This window comes from Cottoperca gobio, chromosome 17 (genome assembly GCF_900634415.1).
Source record: "Cottoperca gobio chromosome 17, fCotGob3.1, whole genome shotgun sequence".
Taxonomy (NCBI): domain Eukaryota; kingdom Metazoa; phylum Chordata; class Actinopteri; order Perciformes; family Bovichtidae; genus Cottoperca; species Cottoperca gobio.
This window is the reverse complement of record NC_041371.1, coordinates 10,312,197-10,337,435: the sequence shown is the minus strand read 5'-3', so window position 1 is coordinate 10,337,435 and position 25,239 is coordinate 10,312,197. Positions and strand designations below refer to the sequence as shown.

Below are 25,239 nucleotides of genomic sequence, written 5' to 3'. Positions count from 1 at the left end.
TTGAGTTTAAGGCACATCTGTTTCTTGCCGATATTGTTCATGAGGACTGCAGGCATGCAATTTCATGACACACAAGAGTGAGAGAAAAACAACTTGGCTTCTGCTTTTCAGAGCTCCAAGTAGAAGGCAAGGATTGCTTTAATTAAAAAGTGTCTTTTTACAGAGTAAAAAAGTCTAGAGCTGCAGGAATGTTGTTTTTTCTCTCTGATCCTCTGGGCCGCCCTCTCTTTCTTCCTTTCTTTCTTTCTTTCTTTCTTTCCCTCTTTTTTCCTTTTCGCCCCCTCTCTCCCCAGTGGGGTAGTCCCCTAATGCAGGGCAAGAGGTCGGGTTACTGCTTTCCTCCAGCCCGCCTCCACCACTAAACCCCGCCTCACTTGTTTACATTCCTCTGCCCTTATTTGGAGATCTCAAGGTCCCCCCCCCCTTGTGTAGAGTGCAAACACTCTCACCTTCTCAGCAGAGAAAGCAGGGGCCAATTTATTCACATCTCTTGATTTGACCCTGACCATTATCTGCTGGTTAAAAGCCATGTCCGCTCTCGTGTGTCTGCGCTGCCTCTTCTTCTCTGCAAGTTGCGTTTTCCCGGAGACTGGGATTGTCTTGTGTGCTTACCTGCTAGTGGCGGCGAAGGTAAGACATTTCTCTTCTTGAGACAGATGGGTGGCCATGAGGGGGAGGGAAAGCAGGAAGATGCATGATGACAGGGGTGACAGAGGTAGAGAAAGATGGCCAGCATTGAGGGAAAACATCTGTCTTAAAACCTGCCTGCACCTTGCCAACAGGAATGTTACGAGAGGGATTTGTTGGAAAATCCCGGCGGGAACTGACCTGCATGGAGGCCTGAGCCGAGGTTTGCTCAAGGCCGGATGCAGGTTCAACTAGTGTGTTTGTGTGAGCAGGGGTGGGGGGGGCGGGCAAGCCATACATACAGGAGCTTTTGGAGAGGAGGAGGAGGAAGGGGAGCTTTTATCATGCGTGTCTGGTATTCAGATCCTCCAGTCATGGTTTTACTGAAAGGCAAGTACTTAAGGTGGCAGATTGAGGGAGAAGCATAGGAGTCATGTTCCAGCTCTCTTTTGTTGAGGAGAGAGTGACAGTGAAATAGCAAGTTTTACTTACTTGGCAACGCTGCTCACACGCACATCTACTGCAGCCCTCATTTTGCGTAAGTCTAGGCTTAACTTGATTTTCGTTGTTTTCTTTTGTGATGGATTTGACTCCCACCTTTGCAAAATGAGTGACTTTTGTTGTTTTTCTTTTACTTCTGAGGATTAAGGAGGTTGTTTGGACATATGCTGGGGGTCAAGGGGCAGGCGAGAGGGAGTAGGGTGGCTTAATCACAGCAGGGTGAGGAATGTAGGGGTCAGACTCTGAAGATCCACCGCCGTCGGACTCTTGTAGCGGCATACAGAGGATTTACCAACAATTATATAACCTGAGCGTGTGGAACACCTTTGTCTGCTGCACACGCTGCATACACTAGCACCTTGGCAGTTCCCCTTGTGGCCTGGTGGGAGTTGTTATGGCAAGATGAGAGGAATATCTATGATTAAAAATACCTCGGATTAGAATATCAAATTGATGGATTTGAATAATTTGGGTGATTCTACTAAAGATCTTTTTTCTCACACATCTAATTAGATGATCTGTTTCTTCTATTGAGTCACATGTTTTTCTCTGACAATGTCTTAATGTCCTAGTTATTTATAGTCTGATGTTTGCTCTGTATTGTCTGGAATGTTGTCTTTGTCAGGTGAGGTGTGACTGTAAGTGTTGAGCTCTGTCAGTAACGGATTCTGAATGATGGAGGTTGTGGGATGACATGACTGTGCATGTTAAAAGAGTCTTGTTTTGTCTGTGGTGTTGTGCCGTCTGTGTGAGTCTCTGCTGTCTGTGTGTCTCTGTGTGTATGTGTGCCCATACCAGCTGATCGTATGAAGCGCTGCGTCTCTTCTATTTTGCAGCGCCAAGATCTCAAGGCCTAATCCAGGACAAAGCGGCGAACAAGAGGAGCCCCAGCGGGGGAGAGGCGACGCTGGGCAGAGGGGCCCGCACGACCTCCGCCACCTCCAGCCCTGACCACAGCGACCACGCCCTCTCTGTCAGCAGCGACTCAGGCCTGTCTAGCACTTCTCTGTGGACAGACAGACCCACACCTATACCTGTCACCAACACCACCACCACCACTACCACCACCACCAGCAACACCAATACCATCAGGCCTAACCACGGCCCCAGCCAGCAGGAAAAGGTCCAGCTGAAGCGCCTTTTAAGTGGCTTTGGTCTTGAGGAGCCCTCACTGGGGGAGATGGGTGATCAAGGCCCCAGAGTGGTCATCCAGCAGATAGTCCCAGCGCAGGTGCACATTAACGGAGACACCAGACCCCGAGAGAGGGAAACGGACATCCTGGACGACGAGGTCATTACAGGTCATGATCTGCACAGTGTGGACAGTTTAGGGACTTTGTCGTCCTCCTGCCACAAGAGCAGCCAGAACTCCCTGCTGTCCGATGGCTTTGGGAGTCCTGGAGGAGAGGAGCAGCAAAGCCAAATCCAGCACCACCTCCACCACCCTGCACCCCCTCCTATGGAGGAGTATGAGAGAGCCTATGCTGAGACTAGAAGGGGCTGTCTGAGCTCCAGGAGCAACTCTGTGGCCACCGCTAATCCCAGCAGCGCTCCTATGCCCAAGCAGCACGTCTACAGACAGGGAAGCTATTCCACACAGTCCTGGGTACGCCAGCAGCAGATGGTTGCTGCACAACAGTTTATCTACATGCCAGAGGATGGAAACGATACTGAAAGATATCAAGGGAACAAGCAAGGGAGCAGTTCACCCAAAGCAGGCCTGCCCACTGAACCACAGGGCCCTACCAGGGACATGACGACAGATGCTCTGAGAAACACAGCGCCACACAAGGAGCAGGCAACTATAAACAATAACAACAACATCAAACGTGACGAGGAGTTCAAATCTCTAACGATGGACATTGACAACTCCATCGACCAGCTCAACCAGCTGATCATGGACCTGGATCCCACATTTATGCTGGTTTCGAGCCACGGCAGTTCCATAAAGAGGAACGGCGAGACGCACACGAACGGCTCAGTGTCCAAATGCTCGAACGGCGTCAATCTCAGACTCAACGATAGTAACGCCGCAACCCTGAAAAACACACAGCAAACAGGTAAGACAGTTAGACAGTCTGGGTGTGGTGGTGGTGATGATGTGTGCTGTGGTTTGGAAGTGTGATCGTGAAAAGAAACGTGAGAAGTTGTTTTGCTAGAAAGGTCTAATAAACATGGCAAAGATATGAGTAATAAAATAACTTTAATTGAAATGCTAGACATATTTCAAAACAGAGTAGTTCCTCTCCAACAGCATCAGATGTTCTTGTGCCTTTACCACAGAGTTAACTTCACAGAGCACTCCTCTACCTCTCCCACCTGGCGTGCTTTAGTGGCAGAAATAGCAGGGTTGTTGCCAGGTTTTCAGATGTTTTCAGTATGAATCTGAGGAAAGAGCGCCGTCCAGACTTGTCTGTATAGCTATCTGACTAGAGGATCAGTAAGGTACAAGAAGAGAGGGAGAGCAGCTGTCATCGACCTCTCTGAACACTGCCGTCTCTCAGTGTTTGATTATAGAGATCGCATACTGAGGAACACAGATATTTACTAAATCAAAGTCCTTAACATTATGTTTCGCTCCGACCTTACCACTGCTTATTGTTGTGTGTGTGAAATACGTTTTAAGTATTATGTAAAACACACACAGACACGCACACACACCATTTCTTAAATGTAATGTTAGTCATCTCTAATAGATGCTCTCTGAATCTTTATAGCAGCATGTTCATCAAACTTCCATCTGTGCAGATTCTTTTCTTTTGAGTTCTTATCAATGATATGTTACTATAAGCTTAAAATGTGTCCTCTGATTGTTGTTGTTAGGTTTGTCGTGCAGACAGAGGTTACGCGACGTAGCGACTCTGGTATCTACGTTAGATATCCACAAAAGTTATTTACTATTTCCAGGACCATTGTTTAGAAGATGCAGTCTGAATGTAACTGTGTGTGTGCTTCTACCAACAAGCTGTATACATTTCATAGAATTGCAAGAGCTACACAGATTAGAACTAAATGATCAAGTTCGGTACTTCTTCAGCTGAAAATCAGTGAGGCAGGGGAAATACAGAACGCTGTCTAGATGATGGCAGAGCATGAATCACACTTCAGCATGTACATGTGGTTGCAGCGGGGGCACACGATGGGGAGGCCTGAGGAATTTCCAAGGGAGGAACAAGTGAAGCCGGAGGCAATGTTTTTTCCATTCAAATCCAAAGGCATACCTGTCCGTGCATATCAACGACACAGAAGCGTCATTCCAAGAAACAAATGCCAAAGGCTATAACTTCAGCTTATTTTGCAAATAACTTGTAGGAAGTATAGGACTATTTTTTTGATGTAGGCTTTTATCTGTTTGCACCGGTGCCAGGAATCATTGGCTCAGAGTCCTTCTGCCCAGCTGTGTTGGAGCAAAAGTAATTTATCTTAAATTATGTTGATTTTATGAATGATTTAATTTTGACTGTTGAAAGCAAATCAAGCTGCAATAGGGCTTCAATCTGCATCTAGTAATATAGACTAGACCAGTCATGCTTTTCCTTGCTTACCACCTGGAGCTAAAGTAAAGTAAATCTTGCAGGAAGAATTTGGTGCATCGCAAAATTCTTCTTATTCTTATATCAGTAACTTCATGGCTGGAGGCAGTAACATTTTGATTTTTATATATATATATATATATATATATATATATATATACGGTATTCATTTGATTAATTATTGTGGTTTTATTATTATGTTTGATAAAATAAATGTCTCTGTATAAGTTTCCTCTCTAGTTGGAATAACGTGTTCTGTTACAGTATATGCACTTTTATATAACTATATCATGGTAAAGTACATTTTCAATGTATCACATCATTTATAGCTAAAACAAAACAGATGGGAATGTGTTGGATGAATTCAATGAACAAAATCGCTGACATATAAATAAGTTAATCACATTGATGCAACAATCCTGTAAAGACAATATTGCCTTTAAGCCATCCTGCTCATTGATTTGCAACGGCCTGATACAAGTCGGGACCTTTTTAAAGGAGAGCCACCTCAGTGGAAATAGCCAAATCTCTATTTGTCCTCATATTGCCCAACCCAACTCTTGAGGGAGTATTACGTTACAGAAATGATGGCACTGAAAGTGAATCGTGGGAGAGAAAGAGAGTTTGTCTCCACCATTCAGATCCACGCTTGCCTGTCTCCACGACTGTTTCTCGTACCTCCTTATACAAAATATTTTACACAGATGTGTATAATGCTGTGATGCATGCTTTGAGGACTGACGCTGGCTGTGACATCCACACTCGCCCCCACAAAGTGATTAATGATCCCGGCATTAACACTTCTGCATCATTAGCATTCTTCAGGGCTGAGAGGTCAGGGCTCGCTGGGAGGGCTCAAATTAACACCCGGGTGCTGAGTGGCAGCACTCTTCAGAGTAGTCACAACATTGACCACACACACACACACACACACACACACACACACACACTCCACACACACACACACTCCACACACACACACACACACACCCCTGGCATTCCTCAGCTGTTCTCTGAAAACATGACTGTTGGCAGGACTTTGGGCTCAGCAGTGTGTTGCTGTCACTTTTTATGGACTAAAATTCAAATGTTATCAGTTATTAATGTTATGAAATTAGTCATGCCAGTTTACAATTTAATGCTACAGTAAAAAGTTGTACTGTACAATAACTCAATAATTCAGATAAATCATATTATTGATGATACTGTCTTGTAAGTTATCATTCCTTAAATGTGTGTTGTCCACTTGATTCTCAGCAAGCTGTTGTTATTGAGTATTGCAACACATTTAAAACATATTCTTCAGATGTGGCTTTGAATACATTTGACGTCATATTGTCCAACCCTGGTCTTCTTTGCCTTGATTTCAGACAGGGCTGAGCAGTATATTGTTATTATATCGTGATATTAGACTTGGTATTAGTGTTAGACTTTGGATATTGTAATATGGTATAAGAGTTGTCTTTCCCTTGTTTTAAAGGCTGCATTACAGTAAAGTGATGTCATTTTCTGAACTTACCAGACTGTTCTTGCTGTTTTAGTATTTGTCATTATTTCCACAATGTTGATGATTGCATATGAAAAATCTCATTGTGTAAATATTTTACGAAAGCACCAATGGTCAACCCTACAATATCGTTGCATTACCGATATTGAGGTATTTGGTCAAAAAACATTGTGATATTTGATATTTTTTCCCACATTGCCCAGCCCTTGTTTCAGAGTAGACGGACGTTTGTTATAGTACGTTGACGAGAAGAAGACGACCAAATGCTAAAGCACGATTCTTTTTACTTCAGTGATGACTGTTGACATTTAATGACCTGCTTGCTGCTGTCTACCTGTGTATATCCAGCTGTCCAGTCCAGTGAGGGGCGGGTGGGCGTCATGCGGAGTCTGAGTCGCCAAGGAAGTGATGTCACAGATCTCCCAGGCTTCTGTAAATCAGGGTGGGCTGGGACAGAGGAGTACAGGGGCCAGCGGACGTACTCCCCCTGTGTGCCACAGTCCCAGGTAAATACAGTATGTGTGCACAATGTGTATAATGGCTCTTTCCCACTTCATGAATGATTCTATTCTATATGCTTACATGTATGTGTTTGTTGTTTGTTACAGCACCCCCTGTTGTTCAGGACCGACAGTGCCGACTACAGGGCACAGGGCCCAGACATGGACAGCGGGGTGGAGGCTGGAAGTGACATGACTCCACCCACTCCCGCCTTTCCCATCTCTCCGCCAACACCTTATGGTAAGTGCTGTATGTTTCCTGTGTCATTTGTAAATGTAATTTCATTTATGTGAACTTTTCATTGTGCATGTACTTGTGAACCAGCTTTGTTTGTTTTGTAGTTTTTTTTAATTAAATATCTTTGTTTCCTTTTGTGTTTTCAGTGAAAAGTATGTCTGAATTGACCCACCTCAGACAAACACCTTCTCCTAGCATGCAGTCTTATGGAGGCTACAGAACAGACCATGGTAGGTTCATGAATGCATTACATGAATCTGTTGTGGGAATTCTTCAGTCTGAGGGAAGAAAGTGGTCTTTCTCTGTGAACTTGAAAGCAGAGTTTAAGAATAGACACTGTAAAAAAAAAAAGGAGCTGTGGTATAGCAAACAATTACCCATATAATTTGACGGTATATATTTAACATGCAGAAATGTCATTCCATTGTGAACTAAAAATATGGATGATTGACCTTTTTCTAAGCCTATGGATTCGAGAAACCTTATCATAGGGAACAGCCGACCAAGTTAGTGTGAAGTACAAAAAAAACTATTAAGACCGTTTTCTTTGTGCAAATGTATTAACTTAATTGTGTTTTTTCCATTCAACCAATTAAAGATAGTGAGTGACAAAACAAAAACACGCAGGGAGTGGGAGGTAATTGCGTGAGTCTTCTTTCATGTCTGCGCTTTGACTGTCCTGTTTGGATCCATTATCTCATTAGAACAGAGTTAGTGCAGGTGACTCTTGCTTTACCTAATAATGGTGACATTGTTGTTTGGGGAATTCTAGCGGTTTTTGAGACAGAGGTTGAAAACAAAGACGTCTCATAAATGCGAAAGCAGGGAGATTCCTAACCAAGTCTCTGCCCTTCATGTTTGTTTGTTTTAGAGAATGTCAGCGTGGTCATGACCTAAAGAGAAAACCTTTTTTTAGACTTAACAGTGTTGTTCTTTAGATTGAAACAGAGCCTTTTTTGTTTCTTTATGAATGGGTGTTTTTCTGGTGTTTATCTGAGGTGGAACACACCCTGGCTATAATATTTCAGAAATGTGAAGAGATGTGCATTTATAGCACTTTGTAGCGTCAGCATTTATGGACTTTGACGTAAATTCCCAAATCCCAATTTTTTTTTTTTTACAGTTTACTCGATTTTCATGGATAAAATACAAATGTTGCACCCCAAGCTGTTTAAAATGAAGTCAGCTGTGTTTTATTTAGTATGCTTTTGGATCAGTGTTGTCGCAGAAGCGCAATGTTTTAATTGTCAGGAACTACTCACACCCACTTGGTTAACATCTCCATTAAATTAACCTTTTACTTTCATTTTCATTCGACTCTGACCTCATGTGGACTTGCTTCCATAGTGATCTGTTTGTATGTCTAAAGGTTGTAGGGCCTGGGAGCAGATATGTGCCCCTGCTGTGCCGCTTACTACCTCAGACACCCAGTCTTGCCACATCTCCATGGTTACTGTGGGTCAGGAGGCATGACACAAAAAAACTTTTCTTCCCCCATGAAAGTGCCTCTGTGCACACGGAGGGGAAATAGGGGACAAGAAGAAACCAGCAACTCTTTCAGCTCTGCATTCCTACAAAAGTAACCCGGAGAGAACTTCGCTCTAAAGCTGGAGTTGGAGCGTGGGCTTTGAGATCCGCTGCTGTCGGCGGCTCCAGACTATGACTGATTGAAATAAAAAGCTTTTAGATAATTATGTCAGAGGCCTTTTTAATTTGCATGCTGCAATGAAGTCTGATGTGTTGACTCTGTGGGTTGTGGCGTAACTGTTGATTGGTTTTATGTAGATTGATGACTGTGTCCAAGGCCATGTGGACAGTTTTCATTTAATTTCAACCCCTAATATTGATTGTTTTGTTTTACTGGAAAGAATCCAGAGCTCTTTCCGAGGGATTGTTTTTTGCCGTATCGTACAGTCCTGCTTGTTACAGCCATTTCATTTTTTGCATTGTTGCAGGCGGATTTTCTCTCACTAATTCTTGTAAAGCTGTGTTTTAAAAATAAAAAACCAGCGCCTGACTGTGAATGTGCTCAATAAATGTGCTATATTTCTGATTTGTGTTCTTGCTCTCACACAGAACCCCGGGGATATCCTGAGATGATCAGTCATGTTAAAGTGGACAGTTTACCAGACTCCTCCACCAACTGCCACAGGACACTAAGTGCTACACACTCTGCCTCTATTGTTGGGACCACCCTTCAGTGGCCAGACAGGTACAGATCTGTCCCATCCAGAACCTCAGAATTACCATAACAAACTTCAGACTGGTGTGGATTTCCAGTGGGATCAAGAGTATAAGCAGCACTTTTATATAATTATATAAAGTCATTTGATATAAACAATAATGTTGTTTCCATCCACCTTTTTTTTTAATGCACATTTTCAAAAACCCACCGTGGAAACACCAGAAGGCTTTTTAGACTTTAGAATTTGACAAAATTCAATGGAAACAGAGTTAGCAAATTAATAACGGCGATCATAATGCATATGACTTAAAGGTTACTTGACACTTAAGAGATACTAAATACATGAATACTTAAAATGAACATAAATTATTTTTCATAAAACCTTCCACATTTTCCATTGTTTGAGATTTTACTGGCGCTCTTCCTCTTCGATAACTTCTTCAATGGTTTATACAGGGTAAATATGGTCTGTGGTGTAACTTAAATATTAAGGTTTGATGATATATTTCTATCCTCTGGTTCCACTGACTCAGTTACAGTTATAAGGCAAAACAATTGTAGGAAAGTCTACCTTGATGCAGTAGTAGATGGAAATGCACATTGATTAGCAATGTTCTTGCAATTTGGTTAAAAATGGTCCTACACTTGTTAGTGTACTGTATATTCATTACCTTTTTAATTTTTTCTGTTAATTTAAGTTCATCCACGAACCAGTCCTGGCCGGATCATCCCGTCCTGAGCCGCCACTCGTCTCTGAGCAGCTACCCCTCTAACAGACAACCACCGCCGCACGCCATGTCACTAGACTATAGCCACCACTCTCCTCCCCTGCACCACCCCCACATCCACCCTGCCCCCAACGCCCACAGCTCTCCCCGGAGCATCCAACGAAGCTGTATGGCTCGATACGCTCTCAGCCGCAGTCCAGCTCAAAGCTTCGAAGAGCAGGATGGCTTGGGTCTCGGCTATGGCACGGACTGTCCAAACACCGCCTCTAATCTGCTGGGAAATGGAGGCATTGACAGGGAACTTTTGACCTCCATTGATGGGCAGAATCAGTTACAGCTGACCCAGATGCATCCGCCGCTTCTGCCTGAGAAGAAGAGGGCGTCAGATGGAGAGCATTCGTTGGGAAGAGCTTCTCCAGCCCTTAGTGGGTTCTCGAGTCCCCACAGTGGGAGCTCCCTGAGTATTCCCTTCCCCAACGTTTTGCCTGACCTTTCGGCTCAGACGCTGGCCGCAGCCTCGCCTCTGCCAGGTAAGCTACGATCCCCTTGTCAAGCTAATGTCCACATTGGTGTCACATGGCTTGATAACCCCACACAAATGAATACTGTACTGATTATGTTACTGATGATTGTGTTTTCCAGATGTACTGGCCATCAAGCAGGTTACTGTAAAATTTGTGCAGGACACATCAAAATTCTGGTACAAGCCAGATATCTCAAGGGATCAAGGTAGGCTTCCAGTGTCCAACCTTTTGTGCCAAAGTAATAAAAGAAAGGAAACGTTTTCACAAATCCATAGAGCAGCCTCACAATTATGTTTCTCTTCTCTCAGCCATTTCAGTCTTGAAGGACAAGGAGCCTGGTTGCTTCATTGTGCGGGACAGCCATTCCTTCAGAGGGGCGTATGGACTGGCTATGAAGGTGGCTACTCCCCCACCCTCAGTTCTCCAACAGACCAAGAAAGGTACGGTGGATGTGAACGATTTAAATGATTGGTTTGTACTAATTTGGTTTAAAAAGACTCCTTCTTGTTTCTCTAATGTTAGAGCAAATTCAAACCCTTTTCTCTCGTGCGTTAAATATAGAGCTAAAGTCATGTTGGGGTTAGCCTAGCTTAGCATTAAGGCTGGATAGCTGGTGGGGAAACTGCTAACCTTGCTTAAAAATATGCCCACAAATTCTGTAGAAAGTAAGAAAACAAAAAGTGTATTTCCCTCAATGTTATTCTTTCAATGACCATTGTGCAGATATCAGAGATTGGCCTAGTAGTACAGATTTCCTTGGAATTATCCATCTCACATTTACACACAAAGCCTTTTACAGTTACTGCCCACAGTACTCGTCTCCATGCTGGAACATGAGAGTCCATCCCTCTGTTTGTGTGTGTGAGAGCTCTTCACTGTGTTTCTCTCCTGGGCATCATCACGATGAAGCCAAACAGACCCCTTTCTGCCTGATAGTCTTAGATGTACAGCTAATGTTTCAAGCCTTAACAAAGGATACGCTGGGTCCATAAGCCAACTCTGATCCCACGGCCTCCTGGGAAGCCGTCTGCCCCAGATAACTTTGTCTGATTATAGATGTAATATCCAGGGACAGGGGTCAAAACAGGCTGCTTGGTTATTTACTTCCTAGTATGTTTGTTTAGGATAGTCAGGAAATACAGGGAGGGATTTTTTTGGAAACAAAGTCTCTAGAGGAATTCTGGCCAAACATTCCCTGGCCATGTTTCAACACGAAAACAAAGGCTGATTGAGTGATGATGGAGATTCATGTATCACTTTTACTTATTCAGAAAAGGGCCAGATGACATTAAATCACACACAGTGTGTATCAGAAACAAGTTGGACTATTTATCTATCAAAAGCAAAACACCAGGAGACAAAGGATGCCCTCATGCCCTTCCTGCACCAGCCCACCACAGTGTACAACCCTTTCATTTTGTCGCCTATTCACACCTGTCCTTTTGTTTGCCTTCACCCCTACGCAGTCCAACGGCACCTGTGGTGACATCATGACACGGTCCTTATCCGCAATTTCGGTTTAGGGCATTGTGACGCCTTATAAGTGTGAAACCCAACCCACCTTAAGGAGTTGGGCTTTCTCCAAGCCTTTGTGTCGAGACATTCCTCATATAGACTCCTCCTGCCCCCTCAAGAGGCGCTTCTTTTGAATCATAATCCCATTAATCTCTGGGGAGATTGAGTGTAGTGGTTTAATATGTTTTAGGTAACTCTTCAAGGCTGGAAAATTACGTGTTGCTCTGAGATAAATGTTTGGCGCTATTATTAAGGTTGGAGTAAATAGGATGTCAGATAGAGGACAGTTTTGCAAAAAACACAACAGACTATTCTCAGGAATTAATTATCTGTCGCATCTGTTTCTTCAATCTGTGCTTTTTTTTCCTTTTACAGGAGGCGATCTCTCCAATGAATTAGTACGCCACTTCCTGATTGAGTGTACACAGAAAGGAGTGCGGTTGAAGGGTTGCCCCAATGAGCCCTATTTTGGTTAGTACCTGTTCTGTTAAAACTTCTCCCTCCACAATATGTTAACAACAGTGACACCTCATGGCTGTTTGGCTACACTGCACAAAGGGAAAGACTTCACACACACCGTACTGCCCTCTATTGGTCAGTGGTGCATTTTACAACTGTCAGCTGATTGGTCATTTGTATGCAGCATAAGGTGACATAGTAATGCACCTGGCACTTTAACCACAATTTACTGTCCTTTTTAACCATAATAATTGTATTTTCCTCTCCCCTGACTTGTAGTTGCATGTGTTTTATGCTTTTATTGGTCATATATTTGTATGTTAATGTCTTTCTTTGTTGGATATACAGTATATAATTATGTATATGACAGTTGCAGTTATGCAATGTAAGCAGTCAGAAATGTTGTGCATTCTTGTAGTAAAGTATTAAACACAAGAAATTGATGAAGAAGTAAAGCGTGAAATATTTTTTGCTGTACAGGAAGTTTAACTGCGCTGGTCTGTCAACATTCAATCACCCCCTTGGCCCTGCCCTGCAAACTTATCATACCCGACAGAGGTAAACGTTCAACACACAGTCACAAACCTCATTTTACCGTCAAAAGAAAAATAAACATTTGTTTTGGTTTTGTGGCTACCCATATCTGCCAATCTGTCTGTTTAGCTGTCTGGCCATTTAGTCATTATATTTGTTTATGAAGCTCTCGTGGTTTTCCCCAAAGAATCTCACCGACATTTTTGCTTTTCTTGGTCATAGATCCTCTTGAAGATGTTCTGGAGACTACCTCACAATCGGTCACCAACTCTGCGGCCGAACTGCTAAAACAGGGTGCAGGTAATGAGGCGTCTTAAGATCACTTGCTTTGAATAGACATCATGACAGAGCAATGATGACACTGTACCTAAACACCACCGACACAATCCTTGTGTGCAAATCTGGCACAAACATTTTCCCCTGTCCTGTTAATATGGGCTATGGGACTTGTTATGGACTGTGGGACACTACATAAGCTCTACAGCTATTTGCATTTCGCAGTTGTAATCCAAGTGTCATTTCAATCTGTGTGTTCCTGTAGCCTGTAATGTGTGGTACCTGGGCTCCGTGGAGATGGAGTCACTAACAGGCGTCCAGGCGGTGCAGAAAGCCACCAGTATGTCTCTGAGCTCCAACCCTCCACCAACCTCCACTGTAGTTCACTTCAAGGTGTCCTCCCAGGGTATCACCCTCACTGACAACCAGAGGAAGTGAGTACCACACAGGCATATTCACACCATGCAAACATGCAGAGACATTTTTCTCACAATAACCCCCCTCCCCCCCCTGTCTCCCTTTTTTAGGCTGTTTTTCAGGAGGCATTACAATGTCAATACGGTCATATTTTGTGCATTAGACCCTCAAGATAGAAAGTGAGTATTGCTGATTTTAAGTTTAAATACATGTCATTTAATGGTTTTCACCAATGCTGGTCATAGCTATTGTTAGGCAAACCTGTTATTATTCTGACCAGGTGTGGTAGGTCAACAAACGTACGTTTGGGAAAGTTCTACTAAGCCAATAACAATCTGTTCACTGCTCACAGGTGGAAAAAAGATGGCTGTCCTTCAGCAAAGTAAGTTTGTGATTACATTTTACACTGCTATAACCAGAGCAGTATTATTGCAGTGCTTTTTAAAGGAACATGGTCAGTTTTAGGCAGATGACAGTTCTGTTATCATAAAGTATTTTTATTCACCTCTACAGGGTCTTTGGCTTTGTGGCGAGGAAATCTGGCACTTCCATGGACAATGTATGTCACCTGTTTGCAGAGCATGACCCGGAGCAGCCAGCAAGTGCCATTGTCAACTTTGTTTCCAAGGTGATGATTGGCTCGCAGAAGAGTAAGTAGGCCGGCCTCGGACTGAGCTCATCACCTGGACAGACTTTTCCTAAGAGTAGAAACAAGAAATAAAGACTGAAAGGCTGAAAAAAAAGGACAGAATGTACAGGACTGAAGATGGCGACGTTAACCCTGGATATTAACTGGATATTACGTACATATTGATCACTTGCCAGCATAGGACATCTAATTACATCTTTCGAAAAAAATATATAAATACCTTCTATGCTGTTATTTTTCCTTCCTGTAAAATAAACTGTAAAGTAGCCAAGTAAGAAAACAACAAAATCATAAGAAATGTGTATCCATTACAACTGTAATATCTTATACAGTAAGATGTATTTTCTTAACATATTTTAAGTACATAACAAACGTAACATAACGGCTGCTTTTTGTTATTTTGTTCGTAGCATTTTTATGGACAAATCAAGAAAACCATACCTCGTTGCATGTAATTTCTTTCTAATATTTAACCAAAAAAAACTTAATTTAAGCTATTAACATTCTGTAAAGTTGTAGCCAATGTAGAAGCACCTCTATGCTGCATCTGTCCAGCATGCAGTATTGTGTTGTGGATTTTAAAATGTGGAAAAGCAGTGCAGCAAATATGTATAATTTGGATTTTGGGACAGGCTACATCTCATAAAGGATTATACTATTTTATCTATGCAATGTACATTTTATTTTTTTTAAACCACAGCCTTCTGTACATGCGCAGCATGTATGTGGCTTCTCTAAATCTGTTCAGATGTATGTGAATATGACCACTTTTAAAGCTGCCAGTGACATTTTAATGAACGTGTGTTTGTGTTGAAATGAGAGAAACCATAGAATAATATTTTAATTAATCCCTAATATATATTGATTCGACATGAGTTGGGTAAAAACACATCAGTACTTTGCGCAGAAGAGGATACAAGTGGCATTCCCCTCACAGCCGCCAAATATGTTTCTCTATTTCGCCCTCTTTTGGAGGCTCGTGGCCACTAATGGCACTGCAGTGTTTCAGTATCAAAATTATATCGGTATCCTCGATTTTGTACATTTAATTTGAACTTTAAAAAAAAGACATACTGAAAGCTGATATATGGCGCAAACAAATGCTGCAACTGTGTCAGTGTTTTACAAGTTCTTAGAAGAAAGAAAAACACTTTGTTGGAATTGCACATTAAGTTTAGGATTTGACATCTGTCACTGACATACCTTGCTCTGGGATCAAGGAAAAGCTTGGCTAAAGCTGTTCATTATCCCAGTCGAGTGCTTGTTACCATTGTGATGGGATGAGTGATGCTATGAGATGATGACCATAAAACCTTTTCCTTTCTAATATTTGTGTTGGGCATTTTATCAAGAGAGGGACCTACGGCCACACTACAGCTTTGTTGGTATTCTTACATTGATTATGTACACATTTGTTATTTTGTTATCTATTATCTGTACCTCATACTTATCTCATACAATACTGTGCCTCTGTGTATAACATGCTACATGTGAACGGTTTATTTGTATATTGATGATGCATTGTTTGATGTGTTCTGTAAATAAACAAAATTAAACATGTATTTAATCTTGAGGATCCGTAAACCCTTGGAAGGAAACAGTGGAGACTAAAATGGGCCCGACAAACAACGATTTATGATCTGTTTTTTGCAAGAATGAACAAAAAAAGTGAAACGTGTTAATTAATGAACGTTAAAGGTTCTTGCATGATGTTTTTGTAACCTTTAGACATATCCAGGCTGGATGTGTCTTTGTTTCCAGTCTTTGTGTTAAGCTAAGTTAGCCGGTCGTTGGCGGTAGCTTCATATTTAGCAAACAGACCTGAGAGTTGTGGTTAGCAAGTGTCTTAAACGAGTTTACGTTAACAATAGAGTCCATAAGCACATTCAAATTTTGCCAAAATGTCAAACCGCTTTGTTTCCTCCTTCAGTATCTTTTTATTTTTATAAACCTTATTCCACTCTCTCTGACACCATTGTCTATATTATATATTCTGTAACTCTTTTTCCAGCTTTGTATTGAAGCTCTCTGATGTTTACACTGAGTAAAATATTTAAAGCCAACACTAATGTCATGGCTGCATCTTTCCATCTAACAGAAATATTTTAACGTATTGTGCATCATTTATATAGTTAGCTTACATCTAACTGAAATGAAAAGGAGTCTGTCTTTATGTGTGCATGTCGATTCATCCGATGTTCTACCCACTTGGCAGGTGGATTGCCAAGTGAAGTTGTTTGGAAAGTTACAGGCCCATTGTAGACGGGAATGTTTTTTTTTTTCCTGCACTAGTTTCCTTGAAATCAAGGATCATATTTGGTAACTTTTGGGTCTCCACTAGAATTGTTTTGTTAAGTTCTGCTGTTTTGAATAAAGTTTGGCTGAACATACATAGGTAAAGGCTAAACCCACTGTTATTAAAGGGGTTAAGCACACTGCTGAACAAAGGCACCATGCACAGGTCTTGCCTTGTCTCAAGACTCCACAACAGCTGGAGTGTTAGCCACAGGCCAGTTTCTCGCTTCAGTGTCTTCTAATAGCACCTATCTCACAATACAAAGGAGGATTTGAAAAGTAAGCAGTTCCCAGAGGCCAATTCAGAAGAAACTCTGCTGGAAAAATGTTTTGTGTTACTGTGGAGAACTTTCAGTTCAATGTGCAGCCAGCAGAGGACACTAGCAACACAACACTTTTGAACCTGAACATTTGGAGTCAAGTGGAGTAGTTTTGTGACGTGGCTTATTTCCCCAGTCAGAATATCTATCTGTGTTTTCCTTTCTCAGTACACACACATGTCCACTGTCTCATTTATGAAGTGCAGTAAAAGAGATTTTTACCTCCACACAAGCCTGGACAGGTTGCTCTAATGGTGTTGAGAGGGAATAAAATTGCATAGCCTAGCCAAAGAGGGAGGAAAGGTGTAATGAGGTAGACCCTCCCTCCTACCTCGCTCACTACTGTCCCTCTGCAGGTGGTGAAAGTGAAGAATTCCCGGGGAGGGCAGGAAGGAAGCGAAGGCCCAGGTGTGGTGACTGCAGAGAGCCCAGAGCCCAGTCTTCCTCTGTTATTTAGTGCGGAGTGGCCTCGAAATAAAAGAAACCGGGGAAAGTCCAGAAAACCAAGTAATGTTATTAGACTGCAGAGGAACCCTGTCAGGAGACAATATTTCACACATGTAATAATGGTGTGTGTGAGCATGAGATATATTTATTGATTTATACTGTATGTCTTAATATTTACTATTACCATGCTGATTAATGATTTTTTTACAGAAAAACATTCAATAAATTCAGTCAGGCTTATTTTCCAACAATTAACCTACACAGACAGCTGATGAGCCTCTGTAGCATAATCACTGCTATTGTGTTGACATTCCTGACCTGAGCAAGGACCCATAACAGACACTGATTAAGCCTGTCACATACAGTATGCCTGTCTCAACAAATACCAGCTTTCCAATAAACTTCACAGATTTACACCAGTCTGTTCTAGCAGTTTGAAGCTTGAATCAAGTTTCACTTTGCAGATAAAGTGGAGGTGAAAGGCCGTGTTTATCAGGATGACAGAGCTCACTCTCATTCCTCGAGCACCCCAGCTCTGCAGCCTTTTTACAGCCACTTGATTAGAGGGTCAGGGCTCATCTTGTTTCTCGGAGGCAGAATAAAGGTTCAGGACCAAAAATAGAAAGTGCATTCTGGCATGGCTGCACAATTTGAGGTCCCTCAATTTTGTTTTCAGCAGTTGCCGAAACCTCGAAAGGCACTGAGATTAATTGCGGACATTCATATCAGGCCACATAATAGTTCAGGCCAGGTCATGATGATGCCTTTTATACTATCTTTATTCAAGAGTGTGTTTTTCTATTTGAGAGCATGCGTCTTAGATTTCACGTTCACATATTGTAATGCTTTCCCCCCAAAACTATTCCCTCACACTCAAACAGCCCTGTGCTTTGGTTTGCTCTGCCTCTCTTCAAACTGCATGCTTGCACTCAGATATATTGTTGCTTGCACATGCTCACACTTCTGTGTGCGCGTGAAACATCAGCTCTCGGATTTCCCCTCTGTTCTTGGATTTTTTTGTGCAATAACCATAACCAATAGAATGCCAGGTGTTGACTACTGAAATGATCCCTACCTCGTTGTGGGTGCGTTTGCTTTACCTTTAGAGCGTGCCAGACGGGCAGTTACTCTTTAACCAGATCCATTCATCCCCTTCCGCCTCCAAGGCTTTATTATATGCAGTTCCCTGCTTTTTTTTTATCGGCCTCCTGTCGATGTAGCTATAATATTATGCTACAGGGGAATGAACCGTGTTGTCCGTCAGTGGAGAAAGTTACAGTTAGCATGTATATACCAGCGAAAATTGCTTATGGGGAGTGACGCCAGTAAGTGCAATACGAGCCGTTTTAGGTGGTTTATAACCGCAGCAGGATACTACTGCAATAGTCAACAGGAATCAATAACGTTATAAACCACGGCACCCAGTCCTCACTTACTATTGGAAAAACATAGCGAAGCGCTACAGAGCTAGTTTTGACTGTGCATCAAGCCAGCTGAGACTGAAAATAGAGCACTTTTCAGCACGAGTATGTTCAGTTTACGCTTGGAAGGAAATTTACTTAATTAATAGATAAATAAACTAATTATAGCTACAGCGAGGGAGATAGCTTAATGCGTGCAGACCATGGATGTATTAGGGAAAAGAGACAGAGCGCGGCGGATGCCACCACGGTTTTAGCTAGCATCAGGAAGCTAATATTTCTCCGTGTCCTGTTGATGCACGCCATCCTCGCCGGCATACGGCAAAATAAAAAAGTTGGTTCCATTGCAGCTATTAAAATAAAATAGAAAGTACGAGCGCTGATATATGTATATTAACTCATATTATTTGAAAAGTCGGAGAAAACAAAAGCCCGTCTGGGAGTAAAGCAAACGCACCAACAACGAGGTAGAGATCATTTCAATGGTCAACATCACACCTGGCATTCTATGGGTTGGGGAATTTAGACAGGGTTATTGCACAAAACATCCAAGAACAGAGGAGAAATCTGAGAGCAGACGTTTCACACTCGCACAGAAGCCGCCTGAGTGTGAGGAGAAGGGCTGAAGCTGGAGCGCAGGAAATCTGTGCAAGCAATAATATATCTGAGTGCAAGCATGCAGTTTGAGCAGAAGAAGAGCAAATCTAAGCACAAGCAGGGACTTCTTGAGTGTGAGGGCATGGAACGCATTACAAAATCTGAACGTGAAATCAAGGAGGCATCCTCTCAAATTGAAAAACATGCTCTTAAATAAAGATAGTATAAGAAAAAGCTCCATAAACACAATCGATGGATCATTAGTTGGATAATGCAGTGTAACTATTGTTTTGTTTATGTTAAGTGTCAAAGCTGCACATTTAGATACATAGAGAAATAAACGTAAAAGGTTTGTATTGCTATCATGGCCCCATTAAAAGATGACCCATTAACTGGAGGGTTGCAAGTTACAGAGGTCATCGGTGCCTCCCAGTCTATGTTACTGCCTATGGCTGTGGTGGGGTCTCAATAGGTCATAGACATGGTCACTGAACTGGAAAGAACAAGCAGTGAGCTCATGTGCAGCCTTTGTGATGTGAATTTGTGAATGTGAGCATTCATCAACACCACCCATCATGCTCCAACTGGCTTCATTTTAATAGTCTGTAAACTAGATGTCATTTAACACTGTGTACAATATTTGAGTTATTCAAGACGTAGAAGCTTTGCAGTAGGTTTTTGTCAACTTTTCACTTGTCTCTATGGTACAACTGACTGTTGGAGAGAAGTGTGTCATGTGCAGTCAGCCTTCCATTGCTGCTGGTTTATTGTTTTTGTGTGACAATAATTATACTAAAGATCAGGTTCACACCGATTCATAATGCTTTTTGTATGTTTATTTTCCTCCCAAATGGAAATATGTGGATTCAATTAGTTTAGCTATTCTGCAATATTTCCACTTGCTCCCTGGCAACAGCAGAAGTAGCACATGGGGTACAAGTGCTCGTCAATTTATTGTAACTTGTGAATAGTTTCTTGTTTGGCATAGGATGTACCTTGTACCCCTTATTTACGACATAAAACATGTCGTACAAAAGTCTTAGCATAGTATGACAATAAGATGTCACAAAAAAGTCATCGCATAGCATGTTGTTAAAATGCCATAAAAAGGTCAGGAAAAGGTTTGAAAAAGGTCATGGTATAATATGTAATAACATTCTGTAAAAAAGTCATAGTATACTATGTCTTTAAGATGTAACAAGCAGTTCATAGTATATTATGTCAATAGACATAAAATAAAAATAAAAATCAGGGTGGAAAGCATCGGGATAAGCCAATACCTAACTTGTATAGAATCCTAGCTCCGAAGACAGAGGACAATACCTATTTTGTGGAAGAAAAATTGGACGGAGAGCTACTACAGGAAATAAGCGAGGAAGTGTGGTTAAAGCTCTGTGCTCAGGCCCCTTCAGTCACTAACGGCAATTTGTGGAGAGAGTTTCAATGGAAGATAATTAACAGATTTGTCAGAACTCAACAAAGATTTATCCAAAACAGTCAAGTATATGTTGTGGGGGATGTGGAGACACTATGGCTACACATTTGCATATATTTTGGCAATGGCCATTGTTAGATGGATAACTTTTGGATATCAATTTTCACCACTAAGGAAGGTGGCAATTTTTGGGGTGAACCGGAATTTTTTTATTCAAATGTCGTCAAAAAGTCATAGTATAGACATACATTTTTTAATATAAAGGTCATAGTACTGTATTGTATGTCATACAAATGCCATAAAAAAAGTTCATTCAAAAGTTATAGTATAATATGTCATGAAAATGCAATAAAAAAAGTCATAGTAAAGTGTTTCATAAATGTTTCCTCTCCATTGTCTTATCCTAATTTACATAGGCCATTAAAATAAACTACATAAAAAACTAAAAAATAACAATTACATACAAGAGATGAAATAACAAAAGGAAAATGTTTATGAATCATGCTAACTAGGCTTGAAAAACAGGGCAGATTATAAAACTAATTTGACTTGCATGCTGATCCAACAGAGAGTAAATGAGATTTGCTGGGTGGACCTGTCAGAAACAACAATAATGTTTTACACTGACTGTCATAAGACTGTGTCTTTTCTCTTCATTTCAGCATCAAACCACATCTTACAACCGCAGACTACCATCACTTAAAAAACAAATGGAGCATTGTAGGGCCTGCATCCACAAGGGATATTCCCTCCTCCACCAACTATAATTTTGTTTTTGTTTACGATTGTGTTGGTGTCAGTTAGAAAATAATACGTGATTGTGCAAGAATAAATGACATGTAGTTGTCCGCTTCATCTTGTATTTAAATCATTTGACGCCTTTGTTGTGGATCACAAACACTCAAAAGAAAAAAAAAAGACAAATGAATCATGAGTGAAAAAGTACATGTTCAATAAGAAACTGCTTTTTTGTCGATACACATGTTTATATTAAAATCATGCTTTCCATTTATTTCAGTAACCATACTTGAATAACAAGCTCTGACAGAGTGAAAGAGAGTGATAGAGCAAAAAGCCTACATTAATGCTTTTAACATGTGAGGAAACTTACATACATGTGTGAATACAAAAAGTGCTATACGAGACAGAGAAATACAGACACAGGAAGCGGTACTGTCTGGGGGGGATTCGGAGCCCAAAGTGAGCGGCGCGACTCTTAGCCCACTTCCGAGCGCTCTGCAATCCGTCAGGCTGAGTGCTGAGAGCTCCTCTCTCTCTGTCCTCGTCTGCGCTCAGGCCTAATTACAGCCTTGGACTGCCTCGGGGGCCAAGCCTCCAGAAATGGGGACCATGACAGCTCCACGAACAGACCACTCCAAAAAAATAATTAACCGACTCTGGAATTAGATGAAAGGTGGCCTCTGCCCCTTTTGGCTCTTTATTTTATCCCCCATTCAAACCACATCTAATAATCAAATACTTGTCAAGGCTCTGTACGAGTGCCAGTCACAGCAGAATCAAAGGGAAAAGATGATCATATTAATCATAATAGACCGTTGCGTCCAATTCATCTGCAATGAGAGTCTGCTCGAAAAGCCCTCAGACAGGGACAATTATACGAGAGACGGTCATGAGGTTATGATGGAAAAAAATAATAACAGTGACCGTACCAGACTTGTCATGTGATCTGTGGCAGCCTCGTTTGTAAACAGTCCCACTACTTCCCCTTTTATTCCAATGCACCTATATACAATATGGACTCACACACTCTCTCTACACACACACACACACACACACACACACACACACACACACACACACACACACACTGGACCCCCACTGCGATCTCAAATTCCATGTCAGAATATGGGAAAGATTTGGTTGGTGTTTCAGAGTGAGGGACATGCACACACACATACACACACAACCTTCTTCTGGGTTAACCCAGACATGTTCTGCAGACCTCCAGCTGATTAAACTATGTGCTTTTCAATCTGTGATCTTTGGCACTTGCTGCAGATTTTTGTGCTGTTTCCCGTCACTACAGTAACACCATCCCCTCCATCTCTGCACTGAACACAGTCAAGAATCACACTAACAGAGCCAGAAGCGGGGAGGCTACTGAAAAAAGAAGCATTATTACATAAGACATGATAATGAATAATAATGAAAGGAACACCAATAAGGCATTCCGCTCATACATGAAAAATGTAAACTATATTTTTTCTCCCGTCCAGTGATTAAATATTCATATCTAAAAGAAACATCCTATTAGTTCAACTAACAAACAAAAGAAAATCCAGAAGCATTCAGTATATATTTAGCAAAGGGCTTCAGTGCAATAAGCTACAGTGAGCTACAGCACAAGTACTTGAGCTAATGCAAGACCACTCTCAGAGCTTCAAGCGAATGTATCTGATTTGTCCAAATCTTCTTAAAACACTGGAAAATTGCTCCGGATTAGGATTTGTCAAGCAGTTGCGGTTGGCCAGTGTAGCCTTTGACAGCAGGTTATGTTAAACACATGTACAGTAATATCCTGTGTGTGCAAAAGCAAATACTTCACACTCCCTCTTTATTGAGTGGCTGCTCTGCGGGACGACATTCCTCCAGTACATTACTCCCTGTGCCCGACGCTCTCCTCTGCTATGCTGAATATGCACAGGTGGCTGAGAGACCCCCTTCCAAAGAGCTCTGAGCGGAGGAGAGGGAGGAAAATCAGCAGGCTTTTTTCAGCTTATGAAACAAATGTTTGGCATTCCACTGAGCACTGCTCTGCTGTAGACCTGTCTGTTAACAGGCGGCAGGATGCCAGGGCTTGTTGGCAACTGATTTAACATCGGCTTCCAAGAACTTTCAAAAGCAAAGAGGAACTGTACACCTCGCCTCTCCCGCTGTTATTCTTTTGAGGTATTTTGGACATTTTATGCTGGTGTATTACCTTTCTCATCTGTAACCAATTAATAGTGGACTTAAAAAACGCCACAGATGTAATTACTCAGGAATTTTCTCACTCACATGTGTGGTATGTGTCTTTATTTTAAGATCTGCTTTGTAGCACTGACAAATGACTAGAACAGGCCCAACTATGTCACACGTCTAACAACAAGTTCAGAGCCCGCTGCTTTACTGTATGTGTGAGGAACAGGTACTTTTGTGCATGGGTCAAAAGCACTGAATGCCATATGGGCAGGTCACCTTGAATTATGTTCGGCTGGTGGATTTTGTCCATGTTTTGAACTAAACTGATTGTTTAGATTGAGAGCAGCAGATCTTGAGGCTGAATTATATTTTGACTTTCATCTGGCCTACATGAAACCTGTTAACAATACAATCTTACTTATTAGCAATCTTTTGAAGCCACAGTTCTGCAAATGCCAATATTTAAAGTAAATAAATAGATCAACTGTATCTGCATCATGAAATATTAAGGGAAATGTAAAAGGTAATACCATTATTTAATAACATTATATATATAGTGTATAGTGTATGAATTCACGTTTTGTACAGTGGTGGGAGAAGTAAACAATACAGACTAGATAACTAGACAAGGTGGAGAAAATCTATAAAAAGGCACAATATTTAATAAGATGACCATTTGTTTTGTATGTGTAGTATTATTCTGTAGGGAAACTATAGATCAAATAAATGTAGTGGAGTGAAAAGTACAATATTTGCAATATAGTACAATATAAGTGAAAGGTTGAGTAGGCATACACGTACCACAAAAGTGTACTTAAGTGCTTGAGTAAATGCACAAAGTAACGTTCCGCCACTAGTTTTTTCTTTAATATGTCATAGGGCTACACTGTTGTAGCTTATACTGTATCGAAGCATGAAATAATCATCCTATGCATGGATTGGTCACAGTTTATGCGCTTAAACCATATGCAGGTCAAGCAGGGTCATGTGCAGCAACGTCTGGAGCCGCAGATGAGTAGACACACAAACACTCACACATGCAAACAACACACAGTCATGTGAACACTTGTACACACGCACACGCGCACACATACACATACACACACACACACACACACACACACACACACACACACACACACACACACACACACACACATATAGCTGCTAGCAGATGAAGACATTTAAACCTCTTGAGTTTACCGCAAGTGCAACTGAATCATTGAGAAATTTGAGCTGCATGAGTTGAGAAATCTGTAAATGCTACACACACACACACACACACACACACACACACACACACACACACACACACACACACACACACAAACAAACCCTTACTATTGGCGCCCCCTATGAAAGAATGTGTGCATGGCAGATGCTTGGACTTCTGTGTGTGGGCTCTTCAAACTAAGAGTTGATAGACAATAAAACACCCTGCTGTGTATTCTCTTGGGTAATTATTTCCTTGAATATGTGTCTAATAACCGGACAACTGGCTATGTATTGAAATGTAGGCTATTCAGAGTTTTAATGTAAGATCTCAACTCAGCTAAGGCAAAGCGTTACTAATTGTAATTTATTTTTAAATGTTTTCCAAATTGATTTT

General features: G+C 41.5%; 1 protein-coding gene across 2 annotated transcripts in view; it reads left to right on the top strand.

Annotated features, from left to right (window-relative positions):
- Positions 1 to 15,755, top strand: part of tns3 (tensin 3) — a 31,516-nt gene extending 15,761 nt beyond the window's left edge. The window contains exons 13-27 of one of the 2 annotated variants that reach the window (XM_029453612.1): positions 1,965 to 3,188; positions 6,517 to 6,674; positions 6,777 to 6,909; positions 7,053 to 7,136; positions 8,983 to 9,118; positions 9,790 to 10,349; positions 10,462 to 10,548; positions 10,652 to 10,783; positions 12,234 to 12,329; positions 12,798 to 12,875; positions 13,074 to 13,151; positions 13,393 to 13,561; positions 13,655 to 13,723; positions 13,897 to 13,926; positions 14,058 to 15,755. In XM_029453612.1, the coding sequence (XP_029309472.1) occupies positions 1,965 to 3,188; positions 6,517 to 6,674; positions 6,777 to 6,909; positions 7,053 to 7,136; positions 8,983 to 9,118; positions 9,790 to 10,349; positions 10,462 to 10,548; positions 10,652 to 10,783; positions 12,234 to 12,329; positions 12,798 to 12,875; positions 13,074 to 13,151; positions 13,393 to 13,561; positions 13,655 to 13,723; positions 13,897 to 13,926; positions 14,058 to 14,202 (3,179 nt within the window). In that variant the 3' untranslated portion in view covers positions 14,203 to 15,755. The remainder of the gene's footprint in view (positions 1 to 1,964; positions 3,189 to 6,516; positions 6,675 to 6,776; positions 6,910 to 7,052; positions 7,137 to 8,982; positions 9,119 to 9,789; positions 10,350 to 10,461; positions 10,549 to 10,651; positions 10,784 to 12,233; positions 12,330 to 12,797; positions 12,876 to 13,073; positions 13,152 to 13,392; positions 13,562 to 13,654; positions 13,724 to 13,896; positions 13,927 to 14,057) is intronic. The other variant, XM_029453613.1, reaches the window with a different exon arrangement.
- The last annotated feature ends 9,484 nt before the right edge of the window (positions 15,756 to 25,239 follow it).